This window comes from Juglans microcarpa x Juglans regia, chromosome 1D (genome assembly GCF_004785595.1).
Source record: "Juglans microcarpa x Juglans regia isolate MS1-56 chromosome 1D, Jm3101_v1.0, whole genome shotgun sequence".
Lineage (NCBI taxonomy): Eukaryota > Viridiplantae > Streptophyta > Magnoliopsida > Fagales > Juglandaceae > Juglans > Juglans microcarpa x Juglans regia.
The window spans coordinates 30,798,826-30,820,247 of record NC_054594.1 but is presented as its reverse complement, the minus strand read 5'-3'; the positions used below and the strand labels follow the sequence as shown (position 1 = coordinate 30,820,247).

Here is a 21,422-nt window from a genome sequence, read left to right as displayed (position 1 = left end):
GTTCTAGTCCGATACTGCTTCACAAAGTGATGGGATAGGTTCTCCTATACCCAAAACATTGTTGACAATGTGATACGGGACTTCCCCCAGACTGCTCCAGATTTGCAGAACAAAGAGGAATTCCCTGCAATCACTTATGGTTCTCTTGTTTCAACTGAATATCCCCAAATCCAGGCCCTTGCTTCACCACTGTCTCACAGTCTCACAAAAAGAAAAGGCAATTGCTTCTACTGCCTCTACAAAGTCCAAATCTGCAAAGACTAAAAAGAAGAATAATCTTCTAGATAGTCTTACTAAAAAAGATTTAATCCACCTTATTACAAAGTTTTCTGAAAATGATAATTCTGATGAAGAAAAATCAGAAGCATCATCAGAAGCCTAAATAGCTGATCCCTACAGCAATATTTTTGGACATGATTATGAAGGAACCCCAAGGTTATTCGATGATGACTAGTCCGCCGACACTACAAGACAAAGACCAAAGCTGCCATCCCAGAGACTGAGTAGCCCTTTTGTCATATTTCAATCACTTTATGCCAAAAGCAGATGCCCCCGTGATCAAAGCTGAAGACATAATGTGGATTCTACTTTCACGTGAATAAACAGTAACTACTACTGTTCACTCACGACTTTATTTCTTTACTATTTTACTTTAATAATTGTAAACATAAACTCCTTCGTCTATAAAAGGAGAACCTTGTAAACAGAGGAGGCAGGCTTAATTTTAAGACCTTCCTTCTTCCTTTTGATTCACCTTCCTTCTCTTCTTCCACATATCTCCTACCCCTCTCCACATAGTTCTTTGTAAGTTCAACTTGTAATTTTAAGCTTATAATTTTATTAAGCTTATATCTCAATGCAAATTGTTATTTTTGCATCTATTTATTTTCTGTATTTTTCATAGTTGAACAATAAAATTATAAGCTCAATAAAATTATTCTCAAAGTCAATCGTCCAAATAAATGTCTGGTGAAACAAAACTTGATACCACCAATGACGATTGGTGGAACTATGATGCCACTGAAAGTTGTAGAAACCGTAGACGCGAAGGTCGCCGGTTGCACAATTTTACCAAGAGGTGTAAACCTATTGTCAATATCCAGTACTGTTGATGCAGCACTGGGCACAGTGGTGGATCAAGACTCATTCTTGATGAGTTTTATACTGGGTATTGGAGGTGGGGGGTTCGCTCTCTGTTTTTCTTTTCCTTTCTTCTTGCTCACTCTCATGGTTGGGTGTCTGCAAGAACTCTCTGGTAAAAAAATCAAGGATAGAATTATTAGTGCCTTTGATATATTCAATATCAAAATAAAAAACACTTAAAATACCTTGCCATCATGCAAAAATATGTTTTGATTCAATGTTTTCAATATCTTGTTCTAAAACAAATTTGGCACTCATGCAATCAATTTGGAGTAAAATTTTTTTGTTCAGAGTTTAACCCCAGATGCGGACGTTTCTACTCCAAAAATGATTTTTTGAAAAGATATAATTCTTCCCAAAGAATGGATTTTGGAAGAATAAATTCCTTCCATCTCTCGAAACCTTGTTGAAAAATATCCAAGTAACATTCAACAGTATCTAGATGGAACTATTAAAATTAGTTTTGATCAGACTAGATCTCCAGGGCTAAGAAGAAATTCTTTTACTGGATCTAGTTCTCCTTTTGCAGGGTCAGAAATTCCAGTAAGAAGAGATCAAAATCTCAAAAAATTTCTGGAACATTCTGTTAAAACAACCCAACCTGTTAATCCTGTTTTAAAACTGAAAGGACTTTCTACGTCCTCTCAAGTTACTTCTGCTTTTTATTCTGCACAGGATGCTGGATCTTCTAAGGACCAGCCTATTCATAATGAAGCTGATAAAGAAGACGATAAACTCATCTTTATCACCCACAGCTTCAGATATGGTAGCTCCTGTTGCACCCCAAGTTCATCACAGTTTAACTGTGCTAAACAAACCATTTGCATTTGATCTTGTTTATCTTTTTGAAGAATACAAACTTTCAAAAAAAAATACTAGGCGAAAAGTCTACCATGCAAAGTATTCTGAAAAAGAAAAACAACGTGTTAAACGGAAATGGAAAGAAGAAATGAATAAGATGCAAAAGCATATTCTTTTCTTCGATTTTGTTGAAAATATTTATGTTTCTAACAATACTTTGAATGTTGTTAAAATTGATTTTGTCAAGGAAGAAGGAAAGATGGTTGTTCAATCTAGCCATCCACCTTTGGAGACTGTTCTCATCACCCATAAGGGAGTTGAGATATCTGCTTCACCTTTCAAAATCTCAGAAACTGTTTCCAGAGATCCTGAGAAGGACAAGATTCTCAAAGAAACAAAAAAGGTTATTTCTCAAAATAACTTTGTGAATCTTCCTTTTCATACGATCGGACAACAGTTAGATCGGATTGAAGAAAATGTTGAAAAATCTGATCCTATTCCTTTGGTTTTGACTACAGATCAACCAAAGAAAATAATTAAAAAACCTTTGATTATCTTACCTGAAAGTCGAGCCAAAATTGATTTTAAAAATCCACAGGCAAAGAATTTAGATAAGATTGATCAAATGCTTAATGATCTGAAAAAGGAACAACCTTCTACTAGTGCTTTGTCTAACAAAGAAATAGAAGAAGAAGTTCTTGTTGAAACTACAGATGAGTCTTCTAACGACCACTCTTCTGAAGAAAATGATCTTGGTTTACTTGAAAAGAATTTTCAAGATATTGTTTTAAAACCTGAAATAGCCAGATTTTCTTCAAAATGACCCAAACCAATGAGTCTAACGAAGAACTGATATTCCAGGCTTACTCCTCCTGATTTACAGTTTGAAGAAAAAGTTTTTCAAAGCCAATCTTCTTACTCTGCCGACAAGGTTTAAAAATGGAATATTGATGGTTTCTCTGAATAATAAATCATGAATACCATGAGTAAAATGTCTCTTGTAGCAAATACTTATGTAAACAACAATATTAGGCAACCTGATATTGTTAAGATTTTAACACAAAAATTTTTCGGTGTTTTGAGAAACTGGTGGGATAAACACCTAACCAGAGATGCCAAGGGAACCATTTAGAACGCTATCAAGTGTAATGATGAAGGGTTACCTATTTTTGATGAATCCATAGGGACTGTCCAGTCTGATGGAGTTAATACTTTGATTTATACAATTTTAAAGCATTTTATTAGCACGCCATCTGATATAACTAGCCGCATCAGCGACCAGTTAAATAATCTTAGATGTCATCAAATGTCTGATTATAGATGGTATCAAGATGTTTTTATTTCTAAAGTAATGCTTTGGGATGATAGTCAGAAGCCTTACTGGAAAGAAAAATTTATTGATGAATTACCTCGCTTGTTCGCTTACAAGGTGAAGGATGAACTTACTATTGCTGGGTCTCTTAATTATGATGCATACACCTATAGTGATATTTGTACAGTAATCAAGAAACTTGGTATCAGTATGTGTAATGATCAAAGAATGCTTCGAGAGCAGATGAGAAATAGCAAGAAAGCTAAATACGAAATGGGGACATTTTGTGAATAATTTGGACTTCCTGCTATAACTCCCTCTAAAAGGAGGTACAAGTTTTCTAAACCTCATGGTGGTATCAGGAGAAAACCCCGTGATGAATTTTATAAAAAAAACTTATAAAAAACCATTTTCTAAGCCATTTTCTAAGAAAAAGAAATCTAAGGATTTTTCTCAAGGAAAATGTTTTATTTGTGGCAATCCAGGACATTTTACAGGCAAATGCTCTCAAAAAGCCAAAAAAGATAAAAAAAAAAAATTAAAAAAGAAGCTTAATCAGTTGAATATTGATAACAATGATAAAGAAGAACTATTTCAACTCCTAGAAATAGCTTCGTCTTCATCATCTGATATCCTTGAGTTCAGTTCTAGTGATTCAGAATATCACTCAGAAACTGAATCTCCAGATTCTACTAGTCCTAAGCTAGGTTGCAATTGTAATGATACTTGTTGCCAGACAAAAGGTAAGACAGTCCATGTCTTGTCTAAATCTGAAGAACAAGAAAAACTATTGCTAACCTTGATTTCTCAAATAATAAATCTCGAGCTTAAGGAAGAATATCTTCTTAAGTTAAGAGAGACTATGGCTCGCCAAGAACTAAAGTCTTCTAAGCAAAGGATTAGTTTTCAAGAAACCTTGGAAAGATTTCAAAAGAAAAAACCCAAGGAAATTTCTACAAATGATTTACAACACGAAATAAATCTTGTTAAAGAAGAAATCATTGAACTCAGATCTAAGGTTAACAACCTTAAGTCTGAAAATGAGATTTTAAAACAAGAATTTTTAGTGTTTAAAATTGATAAACAACTTGATCAGGATATTCCTTCTGACAATGAGCAAACAAACAATTCTGGTTCAAGCCAACATGAGTTAGCTGCTGATAATCAGATTTGTTTGATCCATCATACCATTCCTCCAAAATGGTTTTCTAGGGTCATCATTGTGGTTGCTCATGATTTTCAATTTTTTGTTATTGCTATGATTGATTCCGGATCAGACCTGAATTGTATTCAGGAATGACTCATTCCTAGCAAATATTTTGAAAAATCCTCTGAGAAATTATTTTCTGCAAATGGGTCTCAGATGAAAATCACATATGAGCTTAACAACGCTCATGTTTGTTAAAACAATGTTTGTTTTAAAATCCCTTCTGTTTTAGTCAGAAACATGTCTGACAAAGTGATTTTAGGCATACTATTTATTTCTACTTTATATCCTTTTTTGACTGAAAAAGATGGTATTACTACCGATCCTTTTGGTCAAAAGGTCAAATTCAAATTTGCATCTCGTCAAGAGATTGATCAAGATAAAGGTTTGAAATCTTTACTTTTTGCAAAAGAAAAACATCTGAATTTCCTTCAACAAGAAATCAGATACAAAAAGATTTCTGAACAATTATCTTTGCCAATTTTAATTTCAAAAATTGATAATTTTAACAAGCGTCTTTTATTTGATGTTTGTTCTGATTTACCAAATGTTTTTTGGCATATGAAGAAACACATCGTTTCTCTTCCCTATATAAAAAATTTTGATGAAAGCACTATCCCCACTAAAGCCAGACTAATTCAGATGAATAGTCAGACCTTAGAATTCTGCAAAAAGGAAATTGCGGATCTTAAGAAAAATGACATAATTAGAGATAGCAAGTCTCCTTAGTCTTGTCCAGCCTTTTATGTCCAGAAAAATGCTGAACTAGAAAGAGGTACCCCTCGTCTAGTCATTAATTACAAACCCTTGAACAAAGTCTTGCAGTGGATTAGGTACCCTATTCCCAACAAAAATGACTTAATTCATAGGTTGAGTGATGCTGTAGTCTTTTCCAAATTTGACCTCAAATCCGGGTTTTGGCAAATCCAGATAGCTGAGTCAGACTGGTATAAGAGAACCTTTGTTATCTCCTTTGGTCATTTCGAATGGAATGTGATGTCATTCGGTCTCAAAAATGTCCCTAGTGAGTTTCAACATATCATGAACGATGTTTTTAACTCGTTCTCTGCTTTTACCATCGTCTATATAGATGATGTCCTTGTTTTTTCCAAATCTATTGATGAACACTGGAAACATTTGAACTCGTTTCTAGACATCATTAGAATCAATGGTCTTGTCGTTTCTACGAAAAAGATCAAACTGTTTCAAACCAAGATCAGATTCCTTGGTTATGATATTTCTGAAGGGAAAATCAGGCCAATCCAAAGAGTCATTGATTTTGCCGACAAATTCCCTGATGTTATTCTTAACAAAAATCAATTGCAGAGATTCTTAGGATCTCTCAATTATGTTACTGATTTCTATAAGAATATGAGGAAACAATGTTGTCCTTTATTCAAACGACTTCGTTCCCATCCTTCTCCTTGGACAGAAATATATGCAAACATAGTGAGGAAAATCAAAGCACATGTTAAGACTCTTTCGTGCCTTGGTATCCCCACTTCTGATTCTTTTAAAATTGTTGAAACAGATGCCTCAAACATCGATTATGGTGGCATTCTGAAACAATCTGTTTCACCAGGTTCTCTCGAACAAATTGTTCGCTTCCATTCTGGAACCTGGAATCCTGCACAAGAGAAATATAGTACTATTAAAAAAGAAATTTTATCTATAATATTATGTATTTCTAAATTTCAATCTGATTTGTTAAATAAAAATTTTTTACTCCAAATTGATTGCATGAATGCCAAATTTGCTTTAGAATAAAATGTTGAAAACATTGCATCAAATATATTTCTGCACAATGGCAAGGTATTTTAAGTGTTTTTATTTTTGATATTGAATATATCAAAGGCACCAATAATTCTATCCCTGATTTTCTTACCAGAGAGTTCTTGCAGACACTCGACCATGAGCGTGAGCAAGAAGAAAGGAAAAGAAAAACAGAGAGCGAACCCCCCCTCCAATACCCAGTATAAAACTCATCAAGAATGAGTCTGGATCCACCATTGTGCCCAATGCTTCATCAACAGCACTGGATATTGCCAATAGGTTCACACCTCTTGGTAAAATTGTGCAACCGGCGAACTTCGCGTCTACGGTTTCTACAGCTTTTGATCCATATGCGAAAGCAGTGGCATAAAAAATTTTGCTTTAATTACTCCCAGTTTTTCCTCCCAAAAGGAAAATCTGAATACTTGAAGAAGCCATTCATAACCTATCTGTTTCATATAGAACCTAACCGTTCTAATTTAACAGACCCGTTCAAAATAGCCTCTTCTTATTTTTTCCCCAATTTCTACTGGATACCTGAAGATTTATCTAAAAATCTCCAGTATTATTCCAGTATCCTGATTCTCACCAACTCTCTTGTCATAAAACCCATTTATGATAAGAATGATTCCACCAAATTAATTTATCACAGTGCTTACATCCTCCGAGTCATTACAGAAGCTGAATGGGCAACAAACCCATGAACTCCCAAAGGACTCTCAGATTCTGCACTGAGTTATACTTATTTTGGTTACATAACTGCCTGGAGGTTTCATGTTCTTTCAGGTACCTGATATGAGCCATTCTTGGTTAATCAATTTTAATACAAGATTCAAAGGAACTTTCCCTTATTAGTTTCTCCAATGGTGGGACCAATTTGGTTTAATTCCAGACAATCTTCCTGAGCAGCTCGCCAGAGCTTTTATATTTTATCAACAAGTTGCTGGTACAAAACTGAACCGGCATTCATAGATGTTTCCTTATGAGCTCCATTTTTGCAAGAACTACAAACTACCGTAGATTTTCAAATGGACTTATGAGAAAAATGCTAATATAATTGACCGAGCTTACTTCACAAAATGTTGGGATAGGTTCGTATATACTGATAAAGTGATCAACCAGATGATTAAATATTTTCCTCAAGTCGCCCTTGATTTACAAAACAAAAAGGAATTTCCTGCAATTAAATCTGGTTCACCTGTTCCTGAATATCAATTAACGATTCAGGCCCCTAATTCACCAACTGCTTCAGCAAGAGGAAAAGCCACAAGCTCATCCTCAAAGAAATCTTCTAAGTCTGCCAAAAATAATATCCTCAACAGACTTGACAAAAAAGATTTAATTAAATTGCTTAAGCAACAACTGTCTAAGTCCCTGAGTAACAACTCTGAAGACGATGAGATAAGCATCCTCAGAGGCTTCGTACAGTAACATCTTTGGTCATGATTCTGAAGACATTCCAAAGTTAGAAGATGATTGACTACTACTTGAGTTCAAAGAAGACCGACCATAGTCCTCTTTGAGATATTTGTCACTCCGTGCCTAAAGCAGCCGCTCTCAGAGACAGCTGGAAAACACAGAGACGACCGAATGTTATTTTGTCATCTTGTGCCCAAAGCAGCCGCCCACAAAGACAGCTGGAAAGACACAATAATGACACCCTGAGCCCTGTGCCTAAACAGTTCCCACTGTTCACTCAAGGATTGATTTACTGTTCTACTTTAATAATTGTAAACATGAACTCCTTATGCTATAAAAGAAGAACCTCATTCTGAGCTAAGGTAGAACTCACATTCGAGAGAAACACTTCTGATCTTCTCTCCCTAATCTTGATTCTCCTTATTTACCTCGATTTCTGTAAATGCAAATCTGTACTACCTTGCACCTGTAATTACTTTAAGCTTGTTAATTTTAATAAAGCTTATATGTTTATTACAACTAATTTTGCATACTCATACATGCATATGGTTGGTTTAACCGCCTATTTATTTTGTGCTTGCATAATTTAAGTATTGTGCGATTTACTCTATCTCTTCCATTCCCTTCCTTCTCTTCTTCTTCAGTCAGCTTCGGCTTTTCCTTCTTTCTGCTGTTTTGTGAGTTCTCCTTATTTACCTCGATTTCTGTAAGTGCAAATTTGCACTACCTTGCACCTGTAATTACTTTAAACTTGTTAATTTTAATAAAGCTTATATGTTTATTACAACTAATTTTGCATACTCATACATGCATATGGCTGGTTTAACCGCCTATTTATTTTGTGTTTGCATAATTTAAGTATTGTACGATTTACTCTATCTCTTTCATTCCCTTCCTTCTCTTCTTCAGTCAGCTTCGACTTTTATTTTTTTCCCATGTTTTAACAAGAAATCATATATAAAAAGATTTTTGAACAATTATCTTTACTAATTTTAATTTTAAAAATTGATAATTTTAATAAGCATATTTTATATTGGTCCCCAGTGGCATGTGAAGGACCATTTTTGTTTGCATGCAAAACATAGATTTTATTAGACAGCAACCTCCGACCATGGTCAAAAAGTCCCGTCCCCAGCTTGCAGTATACAATATCATCGTAACAACAAAAGCAAAAATGACTGATGAGATTTGAAGGCAAGAGTCTTGAAACCCTTGAAAAAAGGATTTTGAGAAAATGGAAATCAAAGAAACATTGTTGAAAAATCACTTTTCTTGACTCAGGGAAGTTGTGAACTAAGACCTTTTTTTGTTTTTACATATAAGATGAGATGAGTTGATATTAAAGTTAAAAGTTGAATAAAATATTATTAAAATATATTTTTTAATATTATTTTTGTTTTGAGATTTGAAAAAATTGAATTATTTATTTTATTTTGTATGAGAATTTGAAAAAATTATAATGATTAAATGAGATGCGATGAGTTGTGAAAACAAACGAGGCCTAAATAAAAACATATGGGAAAATGTTTTTGATAAAGAAAAATTAACTTAACAACAATTGACGAACTTGCCCTTTTGTACTTTAATACCTATAAAAGTAATTTGAGTTTTTTTTTTTTTTTTTTTTGTCGTCTTTTTCTTGAAATGCCACTCTCATTAGTCATTTTACTGGTCCAATAAACCAAATACCGAAATCCAAGACCCAATATTTCATCTCCATTAACGTACTTCAAGGCCTAATAGCTTATATCTTAGGCCCATATCTCTACCACTCTAAGGCAGCTGCTCTTGATCAAACCAAGAAAACCCATACGTTGTGAATCCGTTCACCCTTTATCCATCTTCGCACAAATGTTATAATTCTGTGACCCAAATGAATAATATTCTTTTGTTCTCGAATTAAACCTCATTCAAGTGTCATTATTATAAGCCCGATGTTGTTCATGAAAATTACAACAATGAAAACATCAATATATGATGGCGATGTTATTTACGAAACTTCTGTACAATTATAGGGCATTCGTGTTTCAGAAAATCTGCAAAGGGTGTGTGGTATCAAATAGTAAAAAGAAGTTCCTTTACTTGGGTTGATTTGTGGTCTTTTGCCCTCTACCATCGCTGATGTGTTTGGATTGGCTCAAGGCGAGTATGGATGACAAAGAGGTGGCTGTAAATAAAACTCATTTGTAATATACCAAGTTCAGGATTGCAGAGTGAAGTTCTAAAATCTCAGTTACTGCGAAGTGGAGTGGAGTTGACAGAGATCCTAAATGACTCAAGGTAAGATAAGAAACAACAGTGACAAGAAGCAGTTCATAATCTCCCATGTCCTGTCACCTGTGTGCTTCATCTGATCTTCTGGACCGATTTAAAAACAGAGGATACACGTAATTCCCACATTTTTGGCAAATTTGATGGACCAGGTTCTGAGACCAATTTAGAGTTACTTCTCCACATATGCCCGCTCGCCCGCACCCTTGTCACCATCTCTTTCTTTGCCTACCCCTTTCTTTTCCACTGCCAAACACAGTGATATATACATTTTGCATGAACTGAGGAACGCTAGTACCCCAAAAAAAAAGAAAAAAAAAAAAGTGTTCCAAGTCATTAAAAACCATCTACCAAGTTATACTATACACATCCGAGGGTAAGAGCTGAACTTGCCTGGGTAGGGTACTCTTTCTAACTTCTAAGTAAAAGCTGGAAAAGGAAAGAGAGAAAACGCAAAAACACTAAAAACAGAGACAAAATTTTTGTGCTACCCCAGAGGAGCACCTGAAAGAATAGGGTCACCAATAAACGACCGATGCTTTCTATGAGGTGGAATGCTGAGGGAGCGTTTTCTCATTTTGACATTACCAGAAGGCTTTCTACTCTCATTCTTCTCCATAAACAAAGAATAAGAACACAGCTCTGACAAATGCTCGCTATTAGTTCTCTGGAAGAGCTCCAGGTTTTGGCGATATTTATCCCCTTGCATACCCAGGGATTCGTCCCAACGAACAGGCGCAAGCTTATCCTTGGCCTCATTATCTGACCAGTAGCCATTCTCCAGTATGTCCTGCATTGCCAGATCATCGTACTCTTCATCCGATTTTGTAGACTCCTCATCAACTGAACCGACCTGTATAGCAGAGAAAATGTATAGTGTTTGTTTAAATGTATAGTAAATCTAAATTTTTTTCCCAACTATCTTGACCTGTGCCAAAGCGTCAGAATTAGAATGAATGTTTCTTACTTTTTTTTTTTTTTTTGCTTCAGCGTAGTTCATAAATCTTTTCGTATCTGTGTCAGCCTAAGCCAGGTCACATAATAATTCACTTGTAATTAATCTACGTGTTAAAAGTAACTATTTAAACATCCCTATGTATAGGACTTTATTTGATAGAAAAACAAATCCAGCTGACATGCCAGATGTAATTTTTGAGCAGTGGTAGTTCTTCGGATGATTCCAGTTATTCTCTTTAAGTTACAAGATAAACTTATGATTTATGTATAATAGACATGAAATCCATACCTCTTCAAGGACCTCTTTGTCATGGTCATCACTCAGATCATCATCAGTAGCTGCCTCGGGTGGATCATCAATTTCTTCATCACTACCATGCACTGAGTTCTCCTCCTTGAGCTGAACAAAAAGATAACAATTAAAAATCCTTTCAGATAGTAGTGTATCTAATTAATTGCTGCAGAAAGTTTTCATTGATCTTATCTATATCTAGGCGTGTAACCAATCCGGTTTTGGAAAAAATATAGGATCGAACCGGTATGTACCGGTTTTGTATTTTTCAAAACCGATTATGTACCGGTTACCCTCCTAAACCGGTACTTCCAGTTTTACAGGCTTTTGGTCCGGTTTTCCGGTTTTTTTTTAAATGTAAGTTTCACAATTTGTCATTAAAAATTTGTTTATAAAAAAAAAAAATGATTTAAAAAAATATGTTTTATACTTTTATTAATATATTAGACTATATAATAGTATTAATATTAGACTATTGGTATAGTTATAAATTATATACTAGTATTAGTTATAAACTATATATTTAATATTAGTATTAGTTATAAATTTTTAGTGATTTAGTATTAACATTTTATGTAATAATTTATAAATTATAATAAGAAATTATTCATATATGAATATATATATATAATTATATATTATATATAAAAATTTCACATAAAAATTTATAATTATACATAATATATAAAACTTATATATATTAATATATATATAATATTTTGTATAAAACTTATATATACAATAATACAAATATTATTTTTTATATATATTTTTTATCAACCGGTCCGGTCCGGTCCGAAAAATCCTAAAACCGGAACCGGACCGGAACCAGCCGGTTTTCACATTCTAAGAACCGGTTCCGGACCGGACCGGTTCAAAACCGGTAAAACTGGTCCGGTCCGGACCGGTTTTCCGGTTTGAATTTACACCCCTATCCATATCACAAAATTCAAAGATGGATCGCCTATAAGCTTGCTTTTTCAATTTAAATTCATTTCGTGTAAATTTCTGGTTGTACTAGAAAGAAAGGAAACAAAACTATAATAGGTTTTCTGGAAATGATCAAATGTTTAGAAAATACCTCCTTGGAAGGTCCATCAGACATTCTCGGTGAGCTGCAGCAAGAAGAAAAATATCTACTTCCAGTATCAGTACCGTCAGCTCTTGATTCATCAACACTTCCAGCACGACTAGTGCCACCATCACTGGGCCACGCACTGATTCCGTAGAGACCAAACTGAAGATTAACTGGTTCAGCCTTACCAATCTGAGTCACATGGCCCAAAATTGGCTTCCCATTACTATCGACTGAATCTACAGGCCATGCCTTTGCCACAGATCCATCAGTATTAACGAGAGCCATGAGATGCCTAGAGGAACCTTTCCTCTGAAGCAGTTGAAACATCCCCTTGGAGGTCAGTGAATTGGCAGCACACTGGTTTCTGTACTCATCATCAATCACAATAACAGTGTTTGTGGTAAGATCATACAGCTGTTCCCCTGTGTCACGCCTACGAAGGCAACTGAAAACAGTAGCATGGATGGCTGCTACACTCCTATCGACATTGGTATTGTTTATTTTGGGGACAAGATGCTTGTCAGCCCGCTTGCATAGATAGTCTTGGATTGTTCTGATGTTTCGGATATACTTTACATATTTGTTCTTTGCTGGGTCCAGTGTCATATATTTAGCACGTACTGCAAATCGTTCCAAGTGTTTGTCCTCATTTGTGATGTATATCATAAATGGTATGATAGAAGGATGTTTCTTCATAAGCCCCATCTGCAGATCGGGATTAAAATCATCTGATTTTTTAGGGTAACATTCGGAGATAACTTTTCATCAAAAAGAAAGGAAGATGACTGATGAAAAAAATATTAGCAGAATATATTTACCACAAAATTAAGGCTCAAGTGAACACCCTCAACAACCACTGATTCTTTTCGCTCTTCCCATGCGGTGATCAGCCGATCAAGACTGTCAATTACCATCTCACTTTGTGCCTTAAATCCTTCAATGGCCATCTGCTTTGGACTGATCAAGTCAGTTGAGCTAGAACCCCATGGCGAGGATCTAGCCTCAGACTTCTCAGTTGAAGAACCATCAAGTAGTTCATCCTTGGGAAGTGAGTGTGAAATGCCTGCCAATTTTTTAGCTTTCTTTTTGGCCCTTGCTTCTGCAACAGCCACAGGATCCAAGAACTCCCCTGCATGGTAGGTTGAAGCCCATAGTAGAGGGTTTTGCTTTTCATCTACAAAACTCCTCATCATATGCCGAATAGAGTCGGTTGATATAACCGTCGTGATCCCCAACCTACTACCCTGCAAGACATGGATGATCTCAGATTTTTAAATCATGTGAATGTAGAGAAATAAAGAAATAAAGCATCGATACATGAGCTTCAAATCTCCACATCCTTTCTTACAACTTAAATATTATACTCCATTCTACAAAATAAGATGATAACAAACTAGTGTACTCGACGCAAATTACCAGCAATGCTGACAAAGTAGACTTGCCACAGCCACTAGTGCCACACAATAGTACAGTCACAGATTCCTTCCTTTCTCGGATTCTACAACAAGAAATGTAAATCAGGCAGAGCACAATGCAATGTAGAAGAAAAATACGTTAACACTCCTCAAAGTAAAATAATCTCCTTACCATCCATATAAAGGAAATAATCCCGCGATAAAGATACAATATGATGGTAACAAAGTTACCAGTGGTCACATTCCTATTATAGCCGAAGTTTCAGCTTGAGAAAGCAAAGAACTACTTTTGCCAAAGAGAATTAGCACAAAGAATCATCAATTAGATGTTAAAGCACATTTACCAAAATGAGAAGTGTGAAAATTATCCAAGAAATCTGACAGAAAATGAAGCAGAAGATTTTTGAAATTGATAAAAAAAGTATGACAAGATAATTCATCAAATTTTGGCAAAGTTTCATACAAGCATTGCAAAAAGCTTTCAGCAGTTTTTCCATCTAAACTAACTTTCTCAGCAACTATGCTTTAGAGTATCCTACTGTGCGATTTTATTTTATTTTATTTATTTATTTTTTTTTTCCATATGAAACCTACCAAAACCAGAACTAAAAAATAAGCAGCTGTTTACTTCTAAATAAACAGAAAGAACTTCTCATGAATGACCAATAACAGACTATGGGGCAAGAACAGCACGGAAAAATTGCAGGTGGGGCTCAGGACAAGTTAACAACGACAATTATTGTGTTTGGGGATTAGATTGGAAAGGAATAACGAGTGTTTAAAAGACACTATAACTAACATACATAATTCATTCATAGATGTAGCAATGAATATACTAGCCAATATACTAGCATGGTAGCAAAAAAGAAAACCGCCAAACATACAAAAAATATGTCAGAGATGCAAGAGACATAATATCCATTATGTAAACTGTAGACTCATATATAGATTTTACATTTTTTATTTTAAATCACACTTCACAAACATAAAACCCCACAGCAGAGAAAGGAATTTTTTCAGGGCCCATCTAGATGGGCCAAGAAATTATTAGCACACAAGTGGAACTGTTTTACGAAAAACAAATTATGTAATTTATCCCGGCATATAAGAACTTTGACAAGAATTCAACAGAACCCAATATCCAACAATGCCCACAGGAATAGGCAACAACAAGTCTATAATATAAGCAATGCCGAGGACCAAAACAAAGAAAAAAAAAAAAAATGCATAGTAGCCCAACATATGCTACTGACCACACCAACAAGCTACAATGCTAAAAAACTAGGAACAGTGAATTCCTTAGATTAGGACAAGTATAGACTCATGTGAATAAAGGTATGAGATTACAATGTACCTGCATGCCAAAACTAAATCTGCCCTCTGGTTGGGACCCACATACTTATATTCAGCCAGTGCATCACACACAACATCTAGGAAAGTTTTCCTTCTGACAACAACTGTCGTTCGTATTTTGTACAATTCAAATGGAACACTCTTACTTCTATCATCTTTCACTGCAACCAAATGCTTGGGCGCCTCTGTTTTTCCCAAGCAACCGCTGGTAGGACAGCCATCTACCTTCTCGAGATCTACTGAAGCATCCAATGTCGATGTGCTCATTACTTCTGGAAGCAAAGCATCATTTGGGTTTTCACTTCTGATCAACTCAAGAACTCGTTGGCTTATCTGATGAGAGGAAATACATTTAACAAAAGCATTATTTACTTAGCAAAGCATGGGAGTCAATTGCAATAATTCACCAAAGAAACTCAGTGCTTTAATAAAGAAGTAACTCAATCCTCCAACTCCGAACAATGTAAAAAAAAAAAGTTAAGAAACTGCTTAACAAGAAACACAAATTTAAGAGGCAACAAACACCACACCAGGGAATAGCATCGGAACATTTGAATTGTGTTCTTATTTCAATATAAACACTTTCCTTGCAACGTGATTTTGCTAAATATCCAGATTGGACACCTGATTGAACACTCGTATGTATGATCTACCTAATATACACAGGCCCGAGATGGATGGAGTTAAACCAAGAAATAACTCCTTCAATGCTGAATTGCACAAAAACAACAACCTGATCTACATATCCATACTTTAAAAGCATGAGTGCAGAAATCGAATTTGGTAAGGATATATCAACAACAGTGGGAAAAAATAATAATATTAAAAGAATAATGTGACATAATAGCATAGACAGCCACAGGGCACTAAAGGCTTTGCGTAGTAACTAGCATGACAAAAGACCCCTTTGAAGTTCTCAATTTGTGCTCAAATTTCGTTGAGAGCCAGAGAGAGAGAGAGAGAGAGAGAGAGGGGGGGTGAGAAAAGCTATTTTCTACCAAGGAAATTTTTAGTCACGCATTAACAGATTGAAAATTACGTTTATAAAACAAGAGAGCACCAATGACCCTGGGAGGACAAGATGAGAGAGAGTCGACTTAAGTTTGCAAAGCCGATTCATACTCCAACAAACGCCAATGGCTGAACCAAGGATATGTCGGTAAAACAGGTCAGGTCAAAGACATTACAAGGACCGCATGAAGACCATAAAATAGGATCTTATTTATAAAACAAATTAAAGGAAAGGAAAGGACCAAATCTTCAAGAACAGCATCATGCAGTACAGGTCAATATAAACTGATGCTCACAAAAAATACGGACTAATATGTAGCCTTGAAAAATAACAGTATCATTTTAAGGAGATGTTCAACAAACTACTATAATGTTAAAGACCTTAAAGACAACGTTCTCAGAAAATTCACAGAATACATTGCATGCAACCCTAATCAATCCCCTTAAATCACCTACTACGTTACATAAAAGCACCGACCCACCAACTAAACACAAACGATAAATAAAAGAAACTTAATACGAATTAGATTAGATTCAAAATAAGGAAATCATAGCTAAAGCACGTAAGCGAAAACCATATACTACCTTGAACGCATGTCGAGCTTTACAACCCATGAGCTGCAGAGTACTCTGCAGAACCGGACGCGTGTACCTAAACGACTCTTTCTCTTTCTTATCTTCTCCATCCTCCACCACCACTATGTACAGAACTTTCCCCGACTCCGCCATTTTCTACGCGAACAGATTCAGATTCAAATTCAAATTCTCAATTTCAATCACAAATAAACCCAGAGCAACCAAACCACAAAAACAAAGCCCTCTAGTAAAGATTTTTTAGCGAAAGGATTAATAAGAAAAATATATAGAATAATTATTGCTGAGAGGAAAAAAAAAAAAAAAAGGGTTAGATGATGATGTTCTAATTCAATGATGGGGGCTATGAAGGCACGTTTAAAACATGAATCCGGGAAAATCTACCAAATTTGACCGAGAAACCGAAAGAACGCACGAGAAAATAGAGAGACGGAGAGATTGCGATTAGAGAAAGAGAATTTGACGGCAATGCCGATGAATCCAGCGAGCAAATGCGAGAAGCGGGAATCGGAGGTTAAAGCAAGGGGAGACACGGCGATCGAACCTGAGAAAAACGAATCAAGAAGAAATTTTGACGAGGTCTGGGTAGAAACCAGAGAAGGGGGGAGGGCTATGATTTATAACACGCGACGATCCGCCATTGGAAGAGCTTGGCGTCGCAACAAGACCTCTGCATTCTGTGTCACCTGGCCTCCACCTCGACGCTTCGCACCGAGCGATCCTCCACGAGTCTCTCGCTCCCGCTCGCTGCCTAGAACGTTCCTAATGACGAGTTTGACCTTAATTCCTTACCTTAATTTCAAACCTTTGTTTCTAAATTGGGATTTGGTCTCTCCTGAGTCCTTTGTACGAAGTGGGCAAGCCGTAATATCAAAGAGGTCTGGGGGTAAATGACGCACATACCTTTACTTTCGTAATTAAAAAGGAAAAAGAAGACTGTGAAAAGGACTTTGACCAATTAAATTTATTTAACTTTTGTTTTTCTGTTTTCAAATAATGTGATGGATTCATTTAGCCCTCGTTCGGAATGAGATAAGATATTTTATAATATAAATTTTTTTTAAAATTTTAAAATTAAATTTTTTATTTTATTTTATATAAAAATTTAAAAAAATTATAATAATTATATAAAATATAATAAGATGAGATAGTTTGATTTTATATAACTAAATAAATCAACTCTTAATTGACAATGATTAAGTCTTAGATAATATTATAATTTCACTTTCATTTTATCCTAAAATCAAATTAGTTAAAAAAATATTTCGTCCCGTTATATATATTTCTTGTTTAATAAAAGTCCATTTTCTTTATTAAGTAATTACTTGGTACTAAAAATTTTAAATTAGAGATCATATGATATTGAATTAAAAAGAACTTTCTTAAAAGTCAAAATATTTACCTGATATGATTTGATTTGGAAAATATATTTTAAAATTTGAATTTTACAAAAGAACTCTTGAATTAAAATATACAAATATAAATAGGCATATGCTTTTTAATTCACGATGAAAAATATAATTAAATCCTGAAAAGTTATTTGCACTTGTTTTGAACCCATCATTTTCGACACCCTAAATTATTAAACTTTTATTTCTTACTTAGCATCCTCCATAAATGGACGAAATATTAAAAATTGAACAATACTAGTCTTTCCGCTGGTGGGCTTCCTCTGTTGGGATTTTTTTTTTTTTTTTTTTTTAATTTCGTGATTAAGAAAATATATTTTAATAATATTGTAAATTTTTCTTATTTTTAAAAAATATTTAAAATTATTAAAAAATTGTATGTAAAAAAATTCCGCCTCCACGGTTGCCCTAGTGTTACTCTTAAAAATTATATTCATGATGTATTGATGTGCACGTGTCTTTGTTTTACTATCAAAGTGCTTTTTCTATGGGTTATTACCCAATGTATTTTTTCATACAGATGCATTTTGTTTATTTCAGGTTTAGAAAATAATACGTGCATGCCACGTGTGCAGCTTTATGTCCATTTTAGTGGGAACAAAAGATGAAGAATGAAAGTAAAGTAGAAAAAAAAAATGTTAATATTGCAGAGTGGTAATGGATTGTGCTTTTAACTTTTTCCTTTAATTCCAATCAACAAAAGCAACAAACTGATGAGTTCCAAGATTAATATTTTCCTGAAAAAATAAAATAAAATATGAGATACAATCAATGGTATATCTTAAAAGTCAGTTGCCTCTCTAGTTTTAAAACAAAAAAGGGAGGAAAAAATAAATTTAGAGAAATGTTAGTATGTCTCTTCATTTTAATCGTTCATATATTTAATTTTTTTTCTTAATGATCAAAAAAATGATTATTAATGCATTCGTATTTTTTTTTAAAAAATGTTTAAATATATTTAAAAAATATTTGAAATAAAAAGAAAAAAATGCCAATTGCACTAGGCAACACACAAAGTGGGCATATCTAGGTGGCAAAGTAGCACCACTCATAAACTAAATATTGAAGTGTTTGCTCCTATACTAGCTGCAAATTAGTGAATTGTCAAGAGTTTTGGTTTGTTTTTTCTTTTCAGGAAATTATAAACTCTCCTAATAGGATTTGTGCTGGACTTAATACAAGAGTATGGATGGATAGGAATGAAGGCACTCTTCCACTTCAAAATAAATAAATAAATTTTTTTTAAAAAACCATATTTTGCCAATTCAAGTGCAAATACCTTTCTGGAAGCCTCCTAGGGCTAGTTGTTTGAAGTTCAATAGAGATGGATCTTCCTTGAACAATTCAAGACATGCAAGACTGTGAGGACCTTGCCAGCACAAGAGGATAGACCATCAATGAAGTTGAGTAGAAAGAAAGATGAAGAACAGTCCATTAATTTGGTAAAAAATAGTTGCAGATGCTGTAACGTGCAACTAGTCCAACAAGTGGGCGAGCAAGCATCGTGTAGAAGGTCTGGTAAACACATCCCAGCACGAGGTGGAGATGAGTGTCTCGTTTTATGGTAGGCGAGCTATAAAAGTTGCCTATTGTGAAGGTGAGAATGAGGAACTAAAGAGGCCGATGGCTTTGATGAGATAAGAGTTACTCACCCTAGCCGAGCAACAGTCTAAGACAAACTGAGGCAGGTATGGGAGCTTTCCAGAATAACACAAAAATGCTAAAAAAAGTGGGGACGTCTGACAGTCTCACCCTATAAAAAGGAGTTAAACATGGGATAAAATCTCACTTTTGAGATCTTAAATACTTGAGATCTTACAGAGCCGAATTCTTTAGAGGAAATAAGGAAGGAGTGGCATAGTGAAGTAGGAATCCCAACATTGAGAGGTAGGTTAGCTTGTAAGACAGTACTGGAGAATGTGGGGTGAATGTTGTATGTAAGAGGCATAAGCATATTATGTAACCTCTCTCATTTCTAATCATGAATAAATCTAATTTTCGTCATTAAGTTTATCCTTATATTTACGTCTTGATTTCTGAAACTTTGAATGTGTTCACTATTTTCATTGATACATATTTATGTGTAAGAAATCACATCTTTGTGTGAGAGAAACATGTGTCAATCATCATAAGACAGGATAGAGATTTCTTTGAACCATTCATCTGAGATGTTGCCACAATCTTTACATGTGAAGGAGAATTCCCCATGATGATTGGGGTGGAGAGGTATTATGTTTGGTCTCACCTGATAGTCAGGATGCAGAATCCATTGATGTATTACAGATTAGTATCTTATTGTTGATTGGTCGAGTAGACGTTTCTCCAGTGCAACATGTATATCTTTGTGTGCGAGTTGACCTGTGTTGGGGTACAGACAAGTTGACTTTTACCATGTTGGTCGGGTGGGAGAAATTCCCCGATTTTGAATGGTACAGCGACTCATCCCCTATTGGCCCATTAGGCGACATATGTTAGTGTGACGAATGTTTATGAGACAATTGTGAGATGATGTGTGACTAGTGTTTCAAATTTTACATACTAGAGCAAATGGTGATTCCTCCCCTTATTAAATATTATGCTTTTAACTACATTTCTTAGAGGATAACTCTATAGAGGGTGATCCGTATCATGCTTGTGTGTGTGTGTGTGTCTCACAAAGAGGTTGATTCATCGCAATGTTTATGGATCCTTGAATCTATGCCAGCAAGGATGATTAATTGCCATGCATACATATATGTGTCTTTTCGATGTTACATGAAATTGTTTCTGTCATTTTTAGGAGCATCATCTCTCATTAGCAATCTTGTCATAACTGTCTAACTTACCTATGGTAATCTTCACAACTATAGACTCTAATGCAGTGTTGAACTAGGAGTGATGCCCGAGGAGGAAGAGCTAAATCTACCTGAACCTTGAGTTCGAAGACTTGTCCCCATTGTAGAAGCCATGTAACATTTTGAGTTGTATATATTCTTTTAAGAATGGCCGCATGTATTTGGTTTGCCACCTTTACGCGATGAATAAAGTATTTTTGGTTGTATATATTTTTAAGGATAAAATTAATGAGAAATTATGTTACTTATTGCTATGATGCGATCTAGACTATTGTACCTCTATCTTTTTCATTGCGATTTGACCTTTGTACCTTACACATGCACTTCTATCTGGACGAGGCATGCCAAATCCCAACCAAATCCTGGGTGTTGACCTATTGGCTGCACCCTTGGAACTATGGATCCTCGCTAGGCCCTTTATTGAGGAACGGGATGCCACAAAGATGTGATGGTATCTTGAAGCATTTTACACAAATGGAATTTTGTGTTTTCTTTTTCCTATTTTTAAGCTTTCAGTTTTTTACTTAGGAGGATGGGATAACATCATCAACCA

At 35.0% G+C, this 21,422-nt stretch overlaps 1 protein-coding gene across 3 annotated transcripts; it reads right to left on the bottom strand.

The window, feature by feature from the left end:
• Positions 1-9,954: 9,954 nt before the first annotated feature.
• LOC121267142 (P-loop NTPase domain-containing protein LPA1 homolog 1-like) lies at positions 9,955-17,393 on the bottom strand. 3 transcript variants are annotated; one of them, XM_041171011.1, is made up of 8 exons: positions 17,171-17,393; positions 16,618-16,764; positions 15,023-15,354; positions 13,670-13,751; positions 13,072-13,497; positions 12,257-12,958; positions 11,173-11,283; positions 9,955-10,779 (listed from the first exon to the last, which is right to left on the bottom strand). In XM_041171011.1, exons 2-8 carry the CDS (start codon positions 16,759-16,761, stop codon positions 10,414-10,416), a joined length of 2,163 nt encoding a protein of 720 aa, XP_041026945.1. In that variant the 5' UTR covers positions 16,762-16,764; positions 17,171-17,393; the 3' UTR covers positions 9,955-10,413. The 3 variants fall into 3 exon arrangements, with proteins under 3 accessions (XP_041026945.1, XP_041026947.1, XP_041026951.1); XM_041171013.1 differs by lacking the exons at positions 13,670-13,751; positions 16,618-16,764; positions 17,171-17,393 and having other exon boundaries at positions 15,023-15,163; XM_041171017.1 differs by lacking the exons at positions 15,023-15,354; positions 16,618-16,764; positions 17,171-17,393 and having other exon boundaries at positions 13,656-13,751.
• Between the last annotated feature and the right edge of the window lie 4,029 nt (positions 17,394-21,422).